Below are 22,684 nucleotides of genomic sequence, written 5' to 3'. Positions count from 1 at the left end.
GTTAACTAACCTTATTGTGGCCATCCTTCTGCAATATTTATTTGTATCAAATTGTACACCTTCAACTTACACAGTATTATATGTCAAATATATCTCAATAAAGCTGGACAGAATGGCTTGGGGAGTGGAATTAATGGGACTTGATGGCTGAATGACACTCAGCCTCTTCAAGATCCACCCCTACCTATGACAGGCTCTGGCTGAGGCACCTATTGGACCATGCCATGCTGGGGAACTCTGTGGTGTGAGCCAGCTTGGTCTTGGATGATTGACATGCCCCATCCTGACTCTTTGGCTATAGCAACCAATTAGGAATCCTGGAGATTGCCCTCAATGGCACCGTTGTCCACTTAGAGATGAGGGAACCCGGGCCCAGAGTGAAGTGACTTGTTAAAGGCGACAACCAACACACACTGGTGCGGGAATCTGGTTTAGAACTCAGTCCTGGCGATGCAGACTACTGCTTTTTCTGCCACGGCCCTCTGCTGGCACCTTGTCTGGCCCTCAGCCATCCTCCACTCAGGTGAGGTCTCCAATAATGCAAACCTCAGCGTGTTTGGATTCAACACTTCCTCAGGTGTTCCCACATTTCAAAACAAAGAGTTTTACTGCACATGCATTTTTAAAACCAGCACCATTAGTAAAGAAAATGTTAAAAATTCTATTAAACTCCACACACCAAATGTCAAGGCTCTCTGCGGAACAAGAGCAGGAAGCCTGGGGTTAATTATCCTCGGGAAGCCACAGAGTGAAAGGGCAAAGTTCCGATGGGCTTGGCATGACCACGATTTAGAGAAATAGTAACTTGACATTTCTTAGGCAGTTGTCTCTCTAGCAGCAGTCCATGCCAAGAACAGGAGGTCGGTGAGAAATCAGCATCTCGATTCTATGGTTGAGAAGGGAAAACTGCCTCCAGTCTATGGCCTTGAGCTCCCTCCCCGCCTCTAGTTCTAGTCTCCATAGTGAGAACGAGAGAATTCAGGAAAGACCCTGGGGATGAGGATTGTCATAGAAAGGAACTGGAGTCCAAGAAACGTTTGTTCCCTCAAAAAAGGTAGATAGCTCTTTCAAAAATTAAAGGTCACATTTACTTGTGATAACATTAGAATATAGTATAAAAGTCTATGAAGGGACTATTGATATACACAATCTCTTTTCTCAGGAGTAATGAGATGATCAATCTAATGTACAGATTTTGCTAGGCCTGTATGTCTGTATGTGTGCATGCGTGTGCATGTGTGTAATCATTCTGCGACTTAGTTTTTTCCTGTTATGACCTAGAGAATATTATGCTTAGTGAAATAAGTCAGGGAAAGAGAAATACTATATGTTATCACTTAGGCATAGAATCTAAACCGTAATACAAATGAATGTATTTTTATTTTTATTCCTTTTTATTTTTTCATTTTTTTTGCTTTTTAGGGCCCCATTGGTGGCATATGGAGGTTCTCAGGCTAGGAGTCAAATTAAAGCTACAGCTGCCAGCCTACACCACAGCCACAGCAATGCAGGATCCAAGCTGTGTCTGCGACCTATACCACAGCTCATGGCAAAGCCAGATCCTTAACCCACTGAGCGAGGCCAGGGATTGAACCCGCAACCTCATGGTTCCTAATTGGATTCATTTCCACCGCGCCACGACAGGAACTACCAAATGAATGTATTTTTAAAAGTGAAGCAGACCTACTGACATGGACATAGAATACAAACTTGTGTTTACCAAACAGGAAAGGGAAAGGGGGAGGGGCAAATGTGGGATATGGGATTAAACAGATACAAACTACTACATATAAACTAGATACGCAAGAAGGATATTCTGTGTAGCACAGAGAACTCTACCCATTATCTTATAATAACCTCTCATGGAATATAATCTGCAAAAGTCCTGAATCACAATGCTGTACATCTGAAACTAACACAATATTGTAAATCAACCATACTTCAATAGAATAATAAGATATCATAGATATTTCCCAGGTCATTAAAAACCTAGAGGAAGAAATGGTAGGAGAAGCAGTCAAAACCTAATTTATTTTTAGTGCCCATACTTTTTAGACCAATTGGGCCTAAAGATGATGTAATCTGTATTTTTCTTTGTATGTCTTGGAATTATGGTTAAGGGTGTGTGTGTGTGTGTGTGTGTGTGTGTGTGTGTGTGTGTGTGTGTGTGTGTGTGTGTGTGTGTCTGTGTCTCTATCCTTAGGAACACTGTTTGCAGAACACTTAATTTCTAATTATATTGAGGGAAAAGACCCTGAATACCATTTTTCATGCTAATGGAGAAATTTACCTAAGTGCAGACTTCTGCAACTTAGTTTTTCTTGCCAAATTCCATACAGGCTGCAGCTCCTTTCAGCAGAATGAAGGATATAACACAGGGCACATATCACTCTCTATTCATAACTTAGAGTCTTTTCAAGGCTTTTGCCTGCATTTTATTACCTACTTACTATTAATTTATTACATGCAGTTGCCATATTTTAAAAGTGAATGTTTCTTAGATGGATTGTTTTCCTCTCATTTCTTCTATATTGTTAACTTCTATTTTTTTTTATTTAGCTGTTTACACATCTACCTGAGGCAGTTTTTCTTCAGTGATTGCATTAATTTTTATGCATTCATTCCAGACATTTTTCAAAACAAGATCCTCATATGCTGAGTTTGTCTTTTCTCCCCTCTCATCTGCAAATCATTCTTCCCGGGAGTAATTCACAGGAAGACTCTTTAGTGAAACTTCTTTGCAGTTTGCCCTAAGGGGCAATCCCTCCTCAAATGTCAGATTCTGGAGAAGTAACAGCTCAAGTAGAAATAGTTTTATCAATGACAAAAGAATTGGTGTCAGGAACGGGTCTGAGCCCTGCCTCTCGACTGCCTATGGCATTCAGTTCAATCAAGTCCACATGAAATCCTGTCTGAGTACCAGAGCTGCTTGACAATTCACACCAGCAACTTTGTCCTTGTCCTCGCCCTCCCTTGTATAGTTTCTTTCTTATACAGCCCTGCTCTCTCTCTTCTGAGAGTAACTCCTTACATGCCAACTTTGTTCCCCTTCAAATGAAATTTTCTCTGGCTGCTGTTGAGCTGGACAGCTCACTCCAGCCTCACTGCACCAAAACTCCATGTCTTCATCTGCAATTTCTGATTCACGTCAGGTCCATAGACCTTGGTGGTGGTAGGAGGATGGCGATGGTGATGATAACCATGGGGGAAGATGGGGTACCAGGGAGGGGACTCTCTTTCATGAGCCCTTTCCAGTCCTATAGCTTTAATTTAAATGTGCCTGCTCAGTGCACTGAAGGGTTTCTTTCTTAAGTAGGATCAATACATGCAAGGATAATTTTCAGACAGGCTCAGTCACTGGCTGGCTACAATTATTCCTTATGCCAAATTGTAGGGGGAAGGAGTGTTGGGGGAGAGAGACAGAGACAGACAGAGACAGACAGAGACAGACAGAGACAGAGAGGCAATAATGAGGTAGGTTAGGTTCTGGCCTTCAAATATTGTGAATTTTCCAGAGTAATTACTCTTCTGAAACCATGAATGGCTTAATGGCTCTTTTTGTAAAGTAACTAATTTACACTTCATGTAATAGAGCAAATTATTGGCTCAGGGGTAGGAACACCAGCCAAGTCACCTTGGATTTAGAGCTTGAACAGTTAAAACGTTAAAGCCAGCCATCTAACTTGCCTAGACAGCCACCTAACATCTTTCCAGGGGCAAGTGATGCTTTCCTACCCACACTGACTTGTTCCGGCTCCTGGCAACCTACTATTACTTTGCTCTGTTTCCTGGAGGCAGTATTAGTATTAGCCTAGTAGTTAAAGGAGTGAAATTTGGAGCCAGACACTCTTGGGCTCAAATTCTGACTCTGCCATTTACTAGTTAGGTGACCTTGTGCAGGTAGCATAGTGCCTGGTGCGTAATGCATGTAATAAATAGCAGTTAGTCGTAGTAGTAGTCTTAGTGGTAAAAGTAATAATAATAAATAAAGGTGGCATAGCCGATGGTGACTATTAATGCCATCCCCAGGACATTGTTTGGGTGCTGTTAGTTAGAGTTAGCTGAACTGCTGTGAGTTCTGCATTCCTAACACGTTTCCATTCATCCACTTTGGAGGCGCTGCGGTTCCTTCATTTAATAATTTATCATTTGTTGATGCCTTTGTTTAAAACTCACTTTTGATGTTCCACGCCTATTGCCAGACATGGGGATATCAGGACCAACATAGCCTTGATCTCCACTGAATGGAGCAGAGAGCAAGTGGATCCGGTGGAGAAGGCAGGCGGGGAAGGGGCGATGGGAAAGAATGAAGTATTAGGACAGGGAGGCCTCCGTGGCCAGGACCGTCTGCTGTACGTGCCACGTGCAGCGTGTCTCAGTCATCTAAGGAAGTTCACTGAATAAGTGGCCTCTCTTCTACAGTTTGCCTCATGTAGCATGATTGGGGGCACAACAGTATCTTGACTTGGTGGCAAAGTAACAGAATGGTATGGCGCGACCTCACTGAAGCAATTTTGCTCAGTTCTATGTAAGATCATGGAGACATTTGAAATACCTTTAAAAACCTTCTAATTAATCTGCTTGTTCCCAGACACTTGTGAAATTAGTCAGGTGTGTGTCCTCTTGGCAAGAGCAAAGTTAGGCAAAGATGCAACCAGGTGAGGGAGACAGAGGCAAGCCAGACCCTGGTCTAATCCTGGGGCCTTTCCGGGACTCCTGGGAGGAAGGCAGGAGGTGGGGGACAGGCGGTGGTGGTGGCATGGGAGGGGGCAGGGTGCTGAGGGCTGGGGGGCTGTCGGGGAGGTGGCTTACTGTGGCCAGTGTTGGCCAGAGCCTCTGCTTCCTCCTCTCGGCTTCCATTCCCCCGTTCATGCCTCTTTAATTTTTTCTCTTTCTCATATGTAAGATGTTGATAATATCACCCTCTATCAAATGAGCTAATCCATGTGAAGAACTGAGCACAGTGCCTGGCACTTAGGAGTAATATCCAACAATAATATTCAACTTCTTTGTTCAGGTTTTCTCATATATGACAGCACCGACTTACCTGTCAGTTTCCCTGGTGACTTCTTGGGGATAGGGACTGAGTCTTATTCCCGTTTAACTCCACTGCAGTGCCTGGCACACAGTAGGTGCTCAATAAATGGCAGTTGTTTTTATGAAGTTGCTGATTTCTTCCTCCTAAGGCTTAGAAAGCCAGAAGTGGATCCAGAGGAAAACAGTGGTTCTATATAACAACAGCGAGTATTTATTAAGTGTCGGTTATGTACTAAGCACTGTGCTAATTGCTTTACATGAATTAGTTTTTGTTAGGACAGCTCTATGGGACTAGTACCATTTTACTAGTGAGAAAACTGAGCCTTCCAGAAATTACGAAATTTAGACAAGACCACCTAATGAGTGGCGGATGGTGGTTTGGAAGCTATGCAGTCTTACTTAAAAGTCTCTTTCCTCCAAGAGGTGGGGAAGAAATCAGGAGCGTGCCCAGGAATGTGCTCAGAGGAACTGGAGGCGGCTGAGATATAGAAAATGAAAAGGACCTGGGGTGCCAGGACACCCTTCAGCCTGTATTCTCATTCCCAGCTTTCTGCAGCCTGAGGTTGCCTTGGTTAGATTCTGCTGGCCTGAGGTTGGCATCTCTGTTTTCAGCTGAGGCTTTATGTACCTGCATGAAGGAGGTGGTACAAAGCGTTGTACACACCATATGGGGCCCCATTTGCATTTCGTGAGCACTCAGCTGTGCACAGTGTCTCCTTAATGAATCACATGCCAGCCGAGCATCGAGCTACATTTATTCAGGCCCCGGGAGCTGAGGTCGGACTCGCGTGCCCCAGAACAGCGTCTTGCAGGTTGTTCCAGTTTTCCTTGTGGTCGGGGCCTTCGGGCCCTTCAATAATTTGTTCCCTGGCAGGATCAGCTGGTTTCTGAAGCATCTTTCTAGGTGTTCTGAAGCCAGAAAAAATGTTTCCCTCCTGAAGCTATGTACAGAGAACAAGCGCTAAAGAAGGACCTTGAAAGCTCATCTGTGGTGCCCTTGACTTCAAGGTCACATTTAAAGTCTTGCAGACAAATGAGGCCTTGGTTTTCTTTTCTCTTCAAGCTTCTCAGGGGAGGTCCCGCAGTGCTGAATGGCCCTTCCCATCATCGGTTTATTTCTTTCATATAACCTAAAACCCCTATATATTTTTTTCCTTACTCCTTCTAAGAAACGTTCCTTCTATTTATGTAGACTCAGAGACCTTGCCAACATGATCATATCTGCACTCAGAAATCAACAACGACAATAGGAGTAACCTATTTATGTAACACTTATGAAGTGACAGCTATAATATTAAGCACTTGAAAGGTATTATCTCATTTTTTTTTCACCTCACAATAACCCTTTGAATGAGCATTGTATCTCTATTTTATCAACAAGGAAGGCAAGATTCGGAGATAGAATTAGGCTGTGGCTGCACTGCCCGGCTATGGAGGAGTCTAGCTGGATATCAAAACTCTTTACGTGAATCGTTTTTTGCTTCCTTTCTTCTCCCAACTGTAAACATTTTCTTCAACTCTTCTTCCCCCCGAATAAAAGCCCAGGCTTAAAAATTAACACACATGTGCGCATGCATGATGCATAAGACTGTGGTAATTTTGCTTCATGATGTAGCTACTGTAAAACGCAGGTCATTTCCTCCCGAATTGTTTTCATCCTTTATAAAACTTGGACAGGTGTGGAATGCCTTTCCTGCCCTGGACTGAGTGTGGTCTTAAGGTACCTGACTTGTGACAAGAATAGCAAGGAGCAGCTTGGCTTCTCACTGAGGCCTCATGGGATCTGTGTCATTGGTCCTGCCCTGTTAGATTCTCGGAACGCAGAAGGAGAAACATTCTGAGTTCTGGGCCAAGCTACACCACCAGTGCAGTCTGTAACCTGGAAAAAAAAAAATCACATCTGTCTTGCTGGTAGAAATTAAATTCAGTTTCCTACAAAATTTAAATTTGAGCGGAGGGCCTTGACGTTGTCTCACAGCCTCAAAGTCTCTTTTCCTTCCCCTCTCAGTTAAATCACATTTGCAAGATGGTAGTGAAGCCAAGTGATCTCCCCACTCAGACCCTCTGTGTCTTCATCTGGGCTGTAGGAAGCATGGACTTCATTGTCTCTGCCTTCCCAGCAGCCCTTGGCTTAGAACCCCAGGGAGCTGCAGAAGGAAGCCCTTCTCACTCTGCGGAGTTCTGACTACACAGGAGCTGCAGCAAATCCAGCCAGCGCTAGTCTAAGCAAAAGAAGGAGCTTATTGGAGGGATATTTGTGCAGCTCAGAAAAATCTAAAAAGAGTTAAATAACTAAATACAGGGCTGTCAAGAACTGAGGGAACCTCAAGGATCTCTTCAGCAGGAGTTCACAAACTTTCCCTTGGAGCACTGCCTTTCAGATGGCTCCCAACAAAGCCCATTTTTTTTTATGATTCTCCGTTAAAAATGATAAATTCCAGGGAGGGGCGCCATCCTGAGGCTATTCAGTTATGGGAGGCGGGGTGGGGGTGGGCAGGCTCAGCCAGCAGGAAAAAGCTGCTGGAGGCCATTTTAATGGGCGGCACAAGGGGTCCCCAAAAAGAGGACCTGGTGGGACCCCCACCCCCACCCCCCCACACACACGTGTGCACACGCGCATGCACAAACATGCAAAATAATTATACCTTACAGAGGAGGTCCGTATATATGTGAATGAGGATGCGTTCACACGAGCAGCCACGTCTGGGTGTTAGATGTGGGAGGGAGACTCCAGAGTCCAGTAACAGGAATTAGACATCGTTTATTGAATGTTTTCAGGCAGCTGTGGCTGGAGCTACCGTTGATTTCAAGGCCTGAGCCTTGGGGGCTGGACCATCCAGTAGCTTAGCTTTGGGCACAAAGAAAAGCTAACAGCCCTGCCTCACAGGGAAAGCACCACCACTTCGAATTTGGACCCTCCCTTCTTCCTGCCAGATCTGGTCTCATCTTTTCCACTTTGATGAGATTTGGGCAAATTTCAACCTCTGCAGAGGTTTTTTTGTTTTGTTTTGTTTTGTTTTGTTTTTTTAATATCCTAATGTGTGTAATACTCCTACTTCCACAGTTAACAATAGTAAGACACTGTCTAACGTTTACCAGGGCCCCGTACTCTCCTAGCAGGTCCCCCGTGAGCCACAGTGCTGTTACAGCCTGCATTTCGCAGGTGAGAAGCTGGGACTTCGAGGAATTAGGAGAGGTGGTCAAGTGTGGCGCACAGTGTTGTACAAAATGACTGAGAGGCCGGGCTTAGCAGCCAGATGGCCAGGCATGAACACCTACTGGTGTGGAGACCTTGTGCATGTTGCTTACGTCATTAATCTGCGAAGTGGAGCCCCTGTCCTGGTATGGTGGTGAGAGTATGTGATTCATAATACAGATAGTGCCTGGGGCAGAGTGATATTTGCTGTTATTAATAAGGTCTTCAGGTAGTACTAGGCAGAGTGGCCTTTGGAACCCAGGCTGGCTGGCTCTAAAACACATCCTCTGTGGCAGACATCTCTGTGCTGGCAGAACAAGAAGGTTTAGGACCTAGTGGTGTAGGAGAGGGGAGAAGGGAAGAGAAGAAGAGGGAGAGGGAAGGGGAAAGAAAAGGAGAGAAGCCTTAGGACCCCTGGCTCTTCTCACAGCCTTGTTTCTATGACCTTGAACTAGATACTCAGAAAGTCAGCAGCAATTGCTGGTTCCCTGTTATGGATTGGAACATTCAGTTCTGGCTACCCCTTAAGCTTCTTACTTCAGGAGGTTTAGGAAGAGGCCACTAGGAACAAAGAGGAGAAGGAAACACAAAGAGTGACTAAGAGAGAGAAAGAGAGATGAAGTCAGAGAAAGAGAAGCATAGAGACCTAGAGAGACAGAGTGAATGGTACTCAGAAGAAGATAAACAAAGACGCATACTTAAAGACAGAGCAAGGAAGTGGAAAGAAGAGAAGCAAAAAGCAAAGAGGGGCAAGTGGATGGGTGGGGATCACGTGGTGACAGCACTGTGATGGCTGTAAGGGGCACCCTGACCCTGACGGATGGAGCAAACCAACCCCTTGAGTGTGTCAGCACTTTAGCTGAGAAAGGCACCTTCATGGCAGGCAGCCAGCAGCCCAGTGGTGTTTGGCTGTGTAGGGCTGTGACAGGAGATGCTCTTTATCTGAATGGGAGACAGGGGCGCTCTTCTCTGTGTTTTGCCCAGGATGCCACCGATCAGGCTGCAGATTTTTCATGATTTGTGATAAACCTTTGTTTGGAGAGGCCTTGGGCTGAACAGCACTCCAACTCTGGGCCATGAGGGCAATGAGATGTGGGGGCCTGGGGACCGATTTTATACAAGTGGGTGGTTTCTATAAAAAAAAAAATCACAAATATATTGAGTTCCCATTGTGGCACAGTGGAAACATTCCAACTAATATCCATGAGTATGCGGGTTTGATCCCTCGCCTTGTTCAGTGGGTCAAGGATCCGGCGTTGCTGTGAGCTGTGGTGTAGGTTGCAGATGTGGCTTGGTACCTGAGTTGCTGTGGCTGTGGTGTGGGTTGGCAGCTGTAGCTCCGATTTGACGCCTCGCCTGGGAACTTCCATATGCCGTGGGTCCGGCCCTTAAAAAAAATAGTAAAAGTCACAAGTATATTTTAGGACATGGAAATCTCTGCAAGGATATCCATCTAAGAATTGTTAATTTTGTTGGAGGATTAATGAGTCTCACCTCATAAGGAATGCATTTTTTTTTACAATATCAATGTAAGGTTTCTATAATCAGAGAAACAAAATCTTATGTTAGGTTATAAATACACCCCTGAAATGAGAGGGAAGGGAAAATGATGGCCCTGAGCATGGAACAGACATGACTATATTCATCCAACAAGCAGACAGTGACTAAGGCGAAGGGCAACATATCTGAAAAGATTTCTTCTTGATGCTTCCAAGATACTTTGAAAATCTGATGACCACAGTCTTGCTGTGATTCTTGCAGAAGGGTGAAATTATTCATGTCTTCAGGCTTGCACAAGTTTCTTTCCTTTGAAGTTCTTCAGGGCTGAGAAAAAAAAAAAAAAACAAAGGCGGGAAGGGGCGATTTATGATGCTGAGTCAGCTGGATAGTATCTGTTGTGTATGTGGACCTGGCTTTCCCCCGAGTAGATTATGCAATGGCTGCTGAATCAACCCTTCCTCCCCTTAAGTCTCTAGTTCCACCCCTCTCTCTCTTTTCGGTTTCAGATGAAGTTTGTGACTGGCATACATGTTGGGCTTGAGAAATGACTCAGTTGTGTCTCTTTCAGGCTTTACGAAGGCAAGGAACAGATGGAGTTTGAAGAATCCATGAGACGGCTCTTTGAATCCATCAACAACCTGATGAAAAGTCAATACAAAACAACCATCCTTTTGCAGGTTGGTTTACACTCCAAAAACAACCCCATCTTTTCCTTTGGTCATCTGGTAAATGACAGCACGGTGAGAGAATGTCTACCTTTGCTTGATGACGCAGCCCTGTGTTAATTGAAGGCCTGGGCTGGTCACGAGGTAGAAGGATCGTGAACGCCAGGGGCTCCTCGGGGCAGGAGGAGGCATATTTATTGTTTGTTTCCCATGAAGGTGGCAGTGCCTCTTCTAAATAACTCTGAAGCTTTTGCTCCCTGGAAGGAAATAGGTCAAACCTGATCCACTTCTAGCAGTGAGAGTGGTTAAAGTGGCAGTCTCTTAAATTGTGCACTTTTAATTCTCAACACCATCAACTCAGATCCCCTTTGGGACTGAGAGTCTCCTCAATAAACAAGACATACTCTGGAGAGAATAGGTCCTCCAATTTGGGGATCCATGATGCAAATCTTTATATCAAATCTAGCCTCTTCCCAAAGAGTTACCTCTTCCTGCCTTCCTAATATCACAGGTTGAAAGTTCTTGACTTGACTTTTGCAGATTCATTTTTTCCCCTCAGATGATGGCTACTATTCTTTTAAATTATTGCGTCTGTTTTAGAAAAGGAACTAGTGTATACATTTTTGACAAACTTTGAGACCCAACCCTATGTTTAAGAAAGAGTTTAGCCGCCAAAAGGCTGAGTGAAGAGACTGTTTCCGGGGGACTCTCTAACTTTCACAGCATTTATTCACAAATATTCAGGAAAGCCTGCCTCACGAGTAGTGCCAAAGAAAATCCAAACACGGTAATCTAAACCAGTGAGTTAATGCAGATTACTTCTTTTTTTTTTGTTGATAGTTATTCTTTTGGTGGCTAATTTAAATACCCGTTATTTCTGGGGTTGTCCAGCCTCTGGTTAGAATGAGTGGGGTGCTAGTGTTCAGCCAGAATGGAGGTGTGGAGGCAAAAGCAAAAGTCTGTCTAGGGAGTGTTTGCTGCTAACAGCAAGAGTTCCAAACTTTGCATGTTAGAATCACTCAAGGATTTTGACTAAATTCCTTTTTTTTTTTTTGGTCTCTTTAGGGCCACATTTGTGGCATATGGAGATTCCCAGGCTAGGGGTCAAATCAGAGTTCTAGTTGCCAGCCTACACTACAGGCACAGCAATGCCAAATCCGAGCTGCATCTGCAACCTACACCACAGGCCACAGCAATGCTGGATCCTTAACCCACAGAGTGAGGCCAGGGATCGAACCTGTGTCGTCATGGATACTAGTGGGGTTCATTTCCACTGAGCCATGACGGGAACTCCTGATCTTGACTAAATTCTGATGACTGGTTACCACCACCAGACATTCTAATTTAATAGGTACAGTGTGTGGCCAGGGCAAAATGAGTTTGAGAAGCTCCCTACTTGATTTTTAAATGAAGCAAAGTTTGGGAATCATGTTGCTAATGGCTTCCGTAGATTTAACAGACTTTGGGAACCCATGTGTGTGTGTGTGTGTGTGTGTGTGTGTGTGTGTGTGTGTGTGTGTGTGTAGAGGGGAGCTTTGTCTTGTTCATCATTGTATTCTCAGCACCTAGAAAAGTCCTAATACATAATAGATGCTTGATAAATATCTATTAAATGAACAACACTTGGAATAGGTAAGATCTTTGTTTTATTGATGAGGAAATTGAAGAGCTCCACTGCACTGTCTATTCAAAAAAAAAAGCACAACCTGAGAGTTGTGAGTTACGTTTATTTAGGGCAGAATGACTACAGCCCAAGAAACAGCCTTTCAGAGAGCTCTGAAAAGTCACTCCAGAGGGTGGGGGCAGTGTCAGTATAAGCGATCTTGGTGAAGGGATGTGCTTGTGATCAGGCGCACACTTTGCAGAAAGTTGCTGCTAGTCTCGTGGAGGTTTATGGTGGCCATGAGGAGCAGAGGTCACCATGAAGGATGTTAGTGCTTGTCTAGATATGAGGAGATGCAAGAATTGGGATCATAAAACCTTCTCCCGAAACCATCTACCTCTCGGAAGACCTGTTCTGCCAGTTTTCGCAGAGCTTCACTCCTGGTCTCCACCCTGAGCTCCTTTCAGGGGCTTTGGAGGGTCGGTAGCTGGCTGCAGGGGCTCATGGTTCAGCCCTTGTAGGGGCAGATGGCAAGTGTCAATCTCCAGTTCACAGGAGATTGAATGGCAAGTTCCAGTCTCCAGGTCAGAGCACTAAGGGGCGTGGCTGGGATTCACATCCCTTCCCGTTTGGCTCTAAAGACCAGGCTACATCACACTGTCATTTAGACTGTACATTTAGCACCTCCTTGGATATGGGTGTTTTTTTTCTGAGATGAGTTGGGACTGGTATTAACAAATTTCACCTTCTCTTCCCTCTTGCTAGTCTTTTTTTTTTTTTTTTTTTTAAGTCTTCCCCTATTCTTCAAACCCTCATTGTTTTAAAGCAAAGGGGATAACAGAAGCAGGAGGCAGCATGAATAAATACGATAAGAGCCTGAGCCTACCATTCTGCCTGTATCACACTGGAAGTAGCTGATCTTCCAGTGAGATGCCACACAGTGTTAGGATGTCCAGTGAGGGCTGAAGATGCCCAGTGGCAACGAGAGAGGCTATAGCATTGGGTCAGGCCTGAAATAGCCTCCAAGGAAGCTCAAATGTGAGGGATCAGAAATGATGGACAAACGGAGGAAGCCAGTCGGTGGGGAAGAGTAAGGAGGAGATGCCGGGAGAGGTAGAAGTGCCAGGAGAGAGACCATGTGCCATTGAGAAAGAACGAGGGAATAAGCCATCCTAGAGCCCCCCTTCCCAGTCTTACCATCTATCTCTCTGGGATGAATTACATGTACTTGGGGAAAGGAACAAAGGGAAAGAGGGATTAAGAAGGTAGGGAAAGAAAAGGAGAAAAAGAAAAGAAGCAAGGAAGCAAAGATAAGCCAGTGAGAATTGCTGGTCCTGAGGAGACCGGGGAGCAACACAGTGTTCTTGATCAGCTGTATGATTTCATGTTTTTCAGGGACTTAACTTCTCAGCGTCTCAGTTTCCGCATCTATAAAACTTCACTGGTTTGGGTGAGGATCAAATAAATATTGTCTGCAAAAGGCCAGTTGTAAAATGCTATGCAAATGCAGAGAGCTAATGTGATTATCATGGCTTTGACATGAGTCTTTTTACCCAGGTTCTTATTCTCTGGGCAGCTGTGTTAGAAATGTCCTGTTTTCCCTGGGATTGGGGCCAGGTTGTGCTGGTTTCTCCGCATGGATTTCCACCACAGAGCCATGGAAAGGGACTTTTTGTCTTTTTAAAAATGTACTCTATGGGCCAAATCTGGCTTCTGGGATTTACATAAAATCAGTGATGCTCTCTACCTATTTCTGTGGTTGTTGAAAAGTTGCCCAAGAAAATATTAAAGTCATATTCAAATATGGAGAGCAATACTGTTTGAAAAAATTGGAATGCGGAATTCCCATTGTGGTGCAGCAGAAATGAATCCAACTAGGAACTGTGAGATTGAGGGTTCGATCCCTGGCCTCGCTCAGTGGGTTAAGGATCCGGTGTTGCCATGAGCTGTGGTGTAGGCTGCAGACGAGGCTCAGATCTGGCGTGGCTGTGGTGTAGGCCAGCAGCTACAGCTCTGATTCAACCCCTAGCCTAGGAATCTCCTTATGCCATGGGTGCGGCCCTAAAAAGACCAAAAAACTAAAAAATTAATAAAATAAAATAAAACTGGATCAGGAAATGGGCTTTAAAAAAATTGGAATGCTGTTTCAGAGAGTGAGGAATGGGCTGATGTGAAGAGAGAGATTAAGGCCACGTGATGTTAGCAAACCCCACAAAGAGGTCTTCTGTAGACTCCGATATGCGCTGCAGGAGAAAGCTTTGGATTTTGAGTCAGAGAGACCTGGGTGGGAAGTGGGGCTTCCATACACAGGCATGTAACACTGGGCAAATCATTTCTGCTTCCTGGGCCTTGTTTATCCTTTTATAAGATGGGAAGCCTAACGTCTGTTTAATTTAGAGGATTCTTGAGAGGATGAAATAAAGTAATGTGTGTAAACATGGTGCGTGAAGCCTGCTGCATGGTGCAATTTAAATACTTTTTAGTCATTTATATCTCTCCCCCTTTATCCCATCATAAAACAGAAGGCTTGAGGGTGTTTTTTCTCGAGTGGAATCTGGAAGGGAGTATTTGTGCTTCTCACCCTGAATTATGCTGCTGAACAGTGTTGGGACATTTAGTTATTCCATTAGGTCAAGAAACAGATATGAATCTCAAGGAGGATAAACTCATAATAACTGACTCGATATTGAAAAAAAAAGAAAGCACAGTTTCTCCTACTGACATAGTACGACATGACTAGAGTTCTAACTTCTGAGCCCGCGTCGGGTATTGTGGGAAAGAGTGCTGTGATCTATTAGTAATGTCTGCCGTAAGTTATAGGTGAGAGCATGGAGTAAGAATGCCCATGATTGACATTCCTGGTTCAAGCTTTACACTTGCAGCTGGGTAGCAGCTTAGGTGGAAACCCTAATTCATGCCCTGCCAATCTAATTCAACCTCAGCTTTGCCTCTTGTGAGTTCTTGAAACCGAGCAAGTTATTTCTCATGTCTCGGGGCCATCTGGCTTTTTTGACTTGCTTTCTCCAGTTTTCCTTATTGTTCAGAGTTGGCATGGCAATAGCTCACACAAAAACTGTGGAGAATTTAAAGCCAGCCATCCAAAGAGGGTAGAAAGAGTATTAGAAACACCTGGCATTGATTTTTGTACGCACCATGTGTCAGGCATGAAGCTGAGCTTTCCCAGGCAGAGTTTTCGGTCCTGCCAGAGGTCTGCAAGGAACTGCTATCTTCAGTGTCCACAGGGGCTCATGAAGTTAAATAAGCCATCCTAAATTATACCTGTTCTTAGTGGTGGAGCTAGGATTTCAGTCCACCAAGGCCTTCTGACTCCAAAGTTCATATTTGTCTCTCAGCCACAAAGAATGGGTTAGGCCAGGGGTTCCATGTGTTTTCAAGAATGGACTGTACACTCAGAAGTCCCGTGTGTGCCAGCCCTGTGAGCATTGTTGTTAAGACTGATGACAGGGTGAGATGGTCACCACCAGACGCATGTGAATTGAATGTCGCTCAAATGCCAGTATTGACCATCTGGTAATATTGTACAGACCCACTTGATCCAGGCTTTGGGTTGTGATTCATCATAATGCTCCAGTTTGATGATATGAGTTGAAATAAATGAGCAGCTCTTAATTGCATGATATGTTCCTTTGGCCACTGTGATGGCCACAGATGCTAATATAGCTGCTAGAGTATCGGGGGTAGGGTGGTGGTGCAGGGGACTTTGTCTTTTATGTCCTCCAGTATCTGAATCAGTGGCTGGCACATAGTAGGTACTTGAATATCTTTCAGCAGAATGAATGAGAGAGTGAATACTAGCTGACAGTATTTTATGTTTTAGCATTTATTGTGTGGACACATTAGCTAAAAGCTTTACATATCTTATTAGCTCATTTTTTTTAAAAAAAATTGTGGCTCCACCCACAACCTGTGGAAGTTCCTGAATTCATGACATATACTAGGTCCTTTAATTCACTGTGCTGGGCTGGGGATCGAACCTGAACCTCTGCAATGACCTGAGCTGCTGCATTGGTATTCTTAACCCACTGAACCACAATGGGAACCTCATTTGATTTAACAACCACCTTATTAAGCAAATAGTCTTATCTATCCTTTACAGATGAGGCGATGAAGGCTTAGAGAGACTGAGCAACTTAACCACAGCTCAGAAGCGGCAGGTCTAGGACTTGAATCCAGGCTGTGTAAGCCCAGAGTTTGAATTTATAATCATCACCAAACAAAGTATAGTTTCATGAAAAAGCCAGTCTCCTGGCAGAATGCCAGGTAGATAAGCAATAAGCAGCATAAGTGCAGATGGGCAGATGTCTGGTGCATTGTTTTGAAGTCAGGCTATTAGGGAGGCCTCTTTTTTTTTTTTGTCCTTTGTCTTTTTAGGGCCCCACTCGAGGCATATGGAGGTTCCCAGGCTAGGGTCCAATCAGAACTGTAACTGCCGGCCTACCCCACAGCCACAGCAATGCCAGATCTGAACCTCGTCTGCGACCTATACCACAGCTCACAGCAACACCAGATCCTTAACCCACTGAGCGAAGCCAGGGATCGAACCCCAGTCCTCATGGATCCTCGGCGGGTTTGTTAACCACTGAGCCACGACGGGAACTCCGGAGGCCTCTTTTATTTCCTCTCTTTTTATTGGTGTCAAATGTCCAAATGTCCAAAGTAAAGGAAGAAAGTGCTTCGTTCTGGAGAAGTGGCCTAAGCCTGCACGCTGAGCCCCCAGAAGTAGGAGAGGTGAGACTCACATTTAACAGCAAGAACTGGAGTTTCACATGTAACGGGGAGAGAGAGGAGAGAGAGGGAGGGAGACGCAGGGAGAGAAATGGAGAGGGACCCTGGAAACCCTTAGAAGACAAATCCCATTTGAGTGTGAGGGAGTGCAGCTGTTTGGTTTTTGGTTTTGCTTTTATTTTTAAACATTTGCTGTGTGCTAGCAGCCCAGGGTTATGAGTTCTGGTGAAGTCCATCTGGATAGCAGTCATCTCCAGTGTTCTCCTGTGACTTCTCTTGGACCAGTAAAATCACTCTTGCTTGATTTAGGTCTGGCTCTCTTCCTGAGGGCTCTACCTGGCCTCTGGCAGAGGGCCTTGGAATTGATGACTAATCGCAGAAATTCACTTGGGGTCACTTGACAAACTAATGACTGAGCTGGCAAATGTTTTCCTGATGGCCGTTCTTGCAACCCCCACATATGTGGTGAGGAGGATTCTTAAGTTGTATCATGAAAACTGTACCTTCTTTCAAAACGTATCCTCATAAAGGGGAGAGATTGCTTTATCTCCTCCCCAAATCAGCTTTATCTCCTCTGTTAATACCTCCCCACATGCCAAGATGGAAGCGTTACCTAAAGCAGGGTAGGCCGCAGCAGAGCATACTGGACAGGAGCCACTTGGACAGAATCAGGTACATATCTTTGCTATGCTGCTTATTGGCTGTGTGGCTTCTGGCAAGTTATTTTACCTCTCTGTGCCACGGTCTTCCACACTGGTAAAGTGGGATGGCAGTATCTACTCACAGAGTTGTCATAAAAATCAAATGAGATCATGCTTGTATAAAGTTTCCAATAATGGTTTGCTGTTGTGATTTATATATATTAATTTTATGTATGTATGCATATGTGTGTGTGTGTGTGTGTGTGTGTGTGTATATATATACATATATATGTACATACAAAATATCTCTGTGTGTTTTTTTTTAAATATCATATACAGAATGGGATGAAAGTAGTATCACAACATATTAGTTTCTGTGTAACGGTAGTATTAACGAGAGTAAAAACTAACAGCCACGGTAGAGCAACACAGTTCGAGGCTGACAGATCTAGAGAGCTGAACTTTTTCTAGTCCCCAGGCCTTAGAAACATGTAACAAATGGTGGTTTCCAATGGGGTCTTATGGCTGAGCCCCCCTCCCGTGGGGCTTGGTGGTGGCACCCGCTGATCCCACTCAGGTGTGTCAGGGCTGTGTGAAGGCGAGGACTGTGGACAGGACCCTGAGGCCAGTGCTGGCTGTGACAACAGACTTGGAAATCTTCCTGGGTCAGAGATGGGCTGTCCCCTATGGGAAAGAAAACCACAGGCCTGTCACTCCTCTGTGAGGCCACCTGGACCTCATGGAAGTTTAATATTCCCCAGTCAAGGTGATAACACCCTTTGCATCTCAAGGTGATGATCCCTCAGTTTGCTTTACTTTATTGCCAGCCTGGGGCTGGGAAGCTGGGGACATGGGCTCGTTCCGCAGCAGCCCTGGCCCTGGCTTTGTCCAGCTCCTGCTCACTAATAGCTGAAGCATTTACGTGTGAGTGTTGATGTAGATGCCCCATAATTGTTACTCTAGAGCATGGCTCCAAAGCCCTGGAATGCCATGCAGGCCTTGAAAACCAGCAACTTGCTGCGGACACTCAAGTCCTGCCTTTCTCCAACTTGCTAAGGATTTTATTTCTGTTTCTGTTCCCTCACTTTGGTCCTAATTCTAACAAGTCCATATTATACTTTGAGAGCCAGTGCTAGAGAGATGAGCTAAGGGGAGATCCAGCACACATACTTCTGGCATCTTGCTGTGTTCTGGGCATTACAATAGGTGTGTGATATATTTTATTTCACATCATTCCCCTCTGCCCCACTGAAGATGCTGAGGTTCAGGGGGTAATGAAATGGGTCTAGGTGCATGCAGGTGCTGGATGGAGGACTGGGATTCCCCCCTCCCCACTCCAGGTCCCCGCGAGCCCAGAGCTCTATGTTCCTTGGCTTAAGAGTGAAGCAAGAAGCCGTTGGCTAGATTGCTTAGACCAGCCTTTGTCAGGGCATGTGCCTCAGCATATGGTGTCTCTTTAGAAGGTAGGGGTTGTAAGCTGTGCTCATGGGACAGGAGCAGCCTGCAGGTGTGTTTGATTTGGCCAGCACGGTGTTAAAGCAGATGAACAAGAATGACTCGTTCTTTAGACAGAGTGCAAGTTCCGCTCACATCATCACTTCCTATTGGCCTATGCTCTTCTCTTTTCACTTCTTCTCTGCTGCCTGCCCATCCCTGCAGGCATATGCTTTTGCTAAACCTTAATGTTTCCTGATACAGATTGCCTGACCAACTAGGTTGGGATGCACTTTGTATTATAACTATCCGGGGGAATGTCATAATACATCTCAGTATATTAAAATTTTGAAAATTTCTACAAAAAAAAACCACCCCAAACCCCTCACCTTACTGGTTTGTTTTTGCTTAAATCAAACTTTCCTCAAATTATTTGATTGAAAATCCTCCTCCTCAACCTGGAATACCTAACACCATCCCATGGGACAAGCATGTCTCAGTAGAGCCTAGTTTTAGAAACATCGGCTTTGGAATCTTGTTATCTCTTGTCGTCTTGATTTGAAAGAATAAAGAATAAATCTCTAGACATAAAATCCAGTAACTATAAAGAAAAAATCTGACACATCTGACAACATACAAATTAAAATCCTTCTGTGCAATGAAAGATATGATAAACAATATAAAGACAAGCAACAGTCAAACTATAGGACAAGCAAGAGAATTCTTACAAAATGTGTTAACTATGAAAGAGTTAATATTAATTATTATAAATAATTCCACACAATAAGAAAAGAAATCCCTGGAAAGAAAAATGGTAAAAGAATATAAACAAGCAAGATAGTAAATGTGGTTGTTTAATAAATATGGAAATGTACCCACCTGCTCTAGCAACCAAAAAGTTGCAGGTTACAGTTGCAAATTATATATACCAGCAGTTATAGGGAAAAGAGTCAAAGGAAATTAATTACTGCTTCTTCATAAGGTAATATGATAATCTCTTTCTATGTTATATATATATATATATATATATTTTGTATATGTGTATATACATTTTGATGCACTTCGAGTAGCCTGTTCATCCTATGAGATTCTCACAAATATACAAACGCTTATGTTCAGTATTTTCTTACCACCTATTTTAAAATAAAGTGAAGATAGCATGGTGTCCATCGGTAAGGAGGACTTGCGGGCATTGCTGTGCAGTGGTTAGAGATGAAGAGTGCACTCTATGAAATGAGGTGCAAAAATACCAGTGGTGTGTGGTCAGCTGCAAAAAGCAAGGTACAGAACTGCATAGCTCACACACACATACACGTGCACATACACAGTGAGCCCTTCTGAGGAGTAGAGATTAGGGCTGAGACAGAGATGTGGGACTTCAGGGACAATTTTCATCCTGAACTTTATAGTATGGAAGATTTTTTTTTACATTAAACATACGTTACTAACTTGTAAAAATCATAAAAAATACAAAAAAGATGAAGGCAGAGAGAAAGAGTGTTGCTATTTGGGTGAGGTGGGTGTGCAGCTTGAGGGTTACAAGGAGTGGCTCTGTAAGCAGTCAGCAGCCTGTCTGAGTTTGAATTCTGGCTCTCCCATTGCTAACTATTCAATAGCTAGGCTAGTTACTGAATCTTGATGCCCTAGAGGTTCCTTATCTATGAAGGTAGTATGTCCTTTATAGGCTGAAATAAGTTTTATTTTGTTTTGTTTTTGCTTTTTAGGGCCGCACCTGCTACATATGCAGGTTCCCAGGCTAGGGGTCAAATTGGAGCTACAGCTGCTAGCCTACCCACAGCCACAGCAACACGGGATCAGAGCCACATCTGCAACCTACACCACAGAACACCACAACGTCGGATCCTTAACCCACTGAGTGAGGCCAGGGATCGAACCTGTATCCTCATGGTTACTAGTTGGATTCAGTTCCACTGCTCCATGATGGAAATTCGTGAAATAAGGTTTAATAAGGTAATCTAACGATGGTGTTCAGCATGGGGTCTGCCCCACTGAACATTCTCAGAGAATAGTCATAATCATTATGTAAACTCAGAAACTCAACTGTATATGGCTAGGGATATGATTTTCTTTTAGAAAAAATTTTTCACTATTTTAATGTTGGTCTGATTGTAAAAAAGGTGGTACTTGTTAACGATAGAACACTTAGAATATACAGAAAAAATAAAAAGGAAATACAGAAAATATAAAATAGATACATCTGGAGTTCCCATTGTGGCACAATGGAAACAAATCCAACTAAGAATTATGAGGTTGTGGGTTCGATCCCTGGCCTCGCTCAGTGGGTTAAAGATCTGGTGTTGCCATGAGCTGTGTTGTAGGTCGCAGATGTGGCTCAGATCTGGCATTGCTATGGCTGTGGCTCTGGTCAGCAGCTGTAGCTCCAGTTAGACCCCTAACCCGGGAACCTTCCCATATGTTGCAGGTGTATCCCTAAAAAGCAAAAAAAAAAAAAAAAAAAAAAAAAAAAAACTACCAGATTTTTACACATCATTTTCCAACCATGTGACTTAATAACTCTTTCTGTGGAAATTAGTCTACTTTGCTGTTCAGCAAATAGAACACAAATTTCCTCTGTGTTACCTTGCAGAGGAAATAAATAATCTACCACAGTGCCCAGTTTTCTTAACCAAGATAGTGGACCAAAACCTGCCCACAATCATTCACAAATTGGCCAGGGAGAGAAAATAAAATAACTCAGTCCAGCCTGTCCTTGCCACCAAAAAAACATTTCAAGCACACTATCTTCTAATAATGATGGAAGTTGCCCTTTATTTATTTATTTATTTATTTATTTATTTATTTATTTATTTTTAATGACCGCACCTGCAGCACATGGAAGTTCCTGGGCTAGGGGTTGAATTGGAGCTGCAGCTGAAGATCTAAGCCACAGCCATAGCAGTGTGGGATCTGAGCAGCATCTGTGACTTAGGGTTAAGGTTGGGTTAGGGTTAGGTTCCTTAGACCCACTGAGCAAGGCCAGGGTCAAACCTGCTTCCTCATGGATACTAATTGGGTTTTAAACCGCTGAGCCACAATGGGAACTCCAGAAGTTATCCTTTATTGTGCACTCAAAATATGCCTGGCTCTCTGGTGGATGCCGCATTTCTATTATCTTTAACCTTTGCAATCTGACACCATAGGCATTATTTCCTCTGTTTTATAGATAAGGAAATTCAGACACGAGGGACGTTAAGTCTTTTGTCCAAAGTTGGTAAGTAACCAAAGTTTGGCCAAACATGGTTACTAAGGAGGAGAACCAGGATTTGACTCTCAGTCCGTATTTCCTCAAATGCTGTGATTGTTCTACTGTACACTCCTGCCCCTTTGAAGATAGAAGAAACTTTTGTAAGAAGTACAGGCTGATGTTTCAAGCTGCCTGCAGAGTCTTGAATCAGTGTAGCAGCACCGGGATGCAGGCTCAAGCTCCCTGGTCTGTGTCCTGTTGCAGACTCTCCTCACCACCAGGCAGAGCTGTTGGCCATGGGCGTGGCTCATGTTTGTTTCCCTTTCTGCCTAGGTGGCAGCTTTGAAGTACATCCCGTCTGTCCTCCATGACGTGGAAACCGTCTTTGATGCGAAGTTACTCAGGTGAGAGCTGGAGCTGTGCTTTCCTGGGCTCTGTTGTCAAGTTAGGGATTTGGAGGGAGAGGCGGGCTCTGGTGGGGAGCTCCAGACGGGCACTCCGCATGGGGACAGAGAGACACATGGTGGGAGCTTCCTAGAAGGCCTTCGCTGTGGGATTTTTACATTCCTTTTGGTTGTGTCAGATTTGGTGAAAACCAACTATAATGTAAACATCCTTCTTTGAAGATACTAATGATACAGAACACAAACATGTAGG

General features: G+C 44.1%; 1 protein-coding gene across 4 annotated transcripts in view; it reads left to right on the top strand.

Annotated features, from left to right (window-relative positions):
- Nucleotides 1-22,684, top strand: part of DOCK2 (dedicator of cytokinesis 2) — a 405,461-nt gene that overhangs the window by 87,435 nt on the left and 295,342 nt on the right. For all 4 annotated transcript variants that reach the window (XM_021076635.1, XM_021076633.1, XM_021076634.1 and 1 more), the window contains exons 23-24: nucleotides 10,302-10,410; nucleotides 22,361-22,431. In XM_021076635.1, the coding sequence (XP_020932294.1) occupies nucleotides 10,302-10,410; nucleotides 22,361-22,431 (180 nt within the window). The remainder of the gene's footprint in view (nucleotides 1-10,301; nucleotides 10,411-22,360; nucleotides 22,432-22,684) is intronic.

This window comes from Sus scrofa, chromosome 16 (assembly GCF_000003025.6).
Source record: "Sus scrofa isolate TJ Tabasco breed Duroc chromosome 16, Sscrofa11.1, whole genome shotgun sequence".
Lineage (NCBI taxonomy): Eukaryota > Metazoa > Chordata > Mammalia > Artiodactyla > Suidae > Sus > Sus scrofa.
This window is presented reverse-complemented; position numbering and strand designations above follow the sequence as displayed.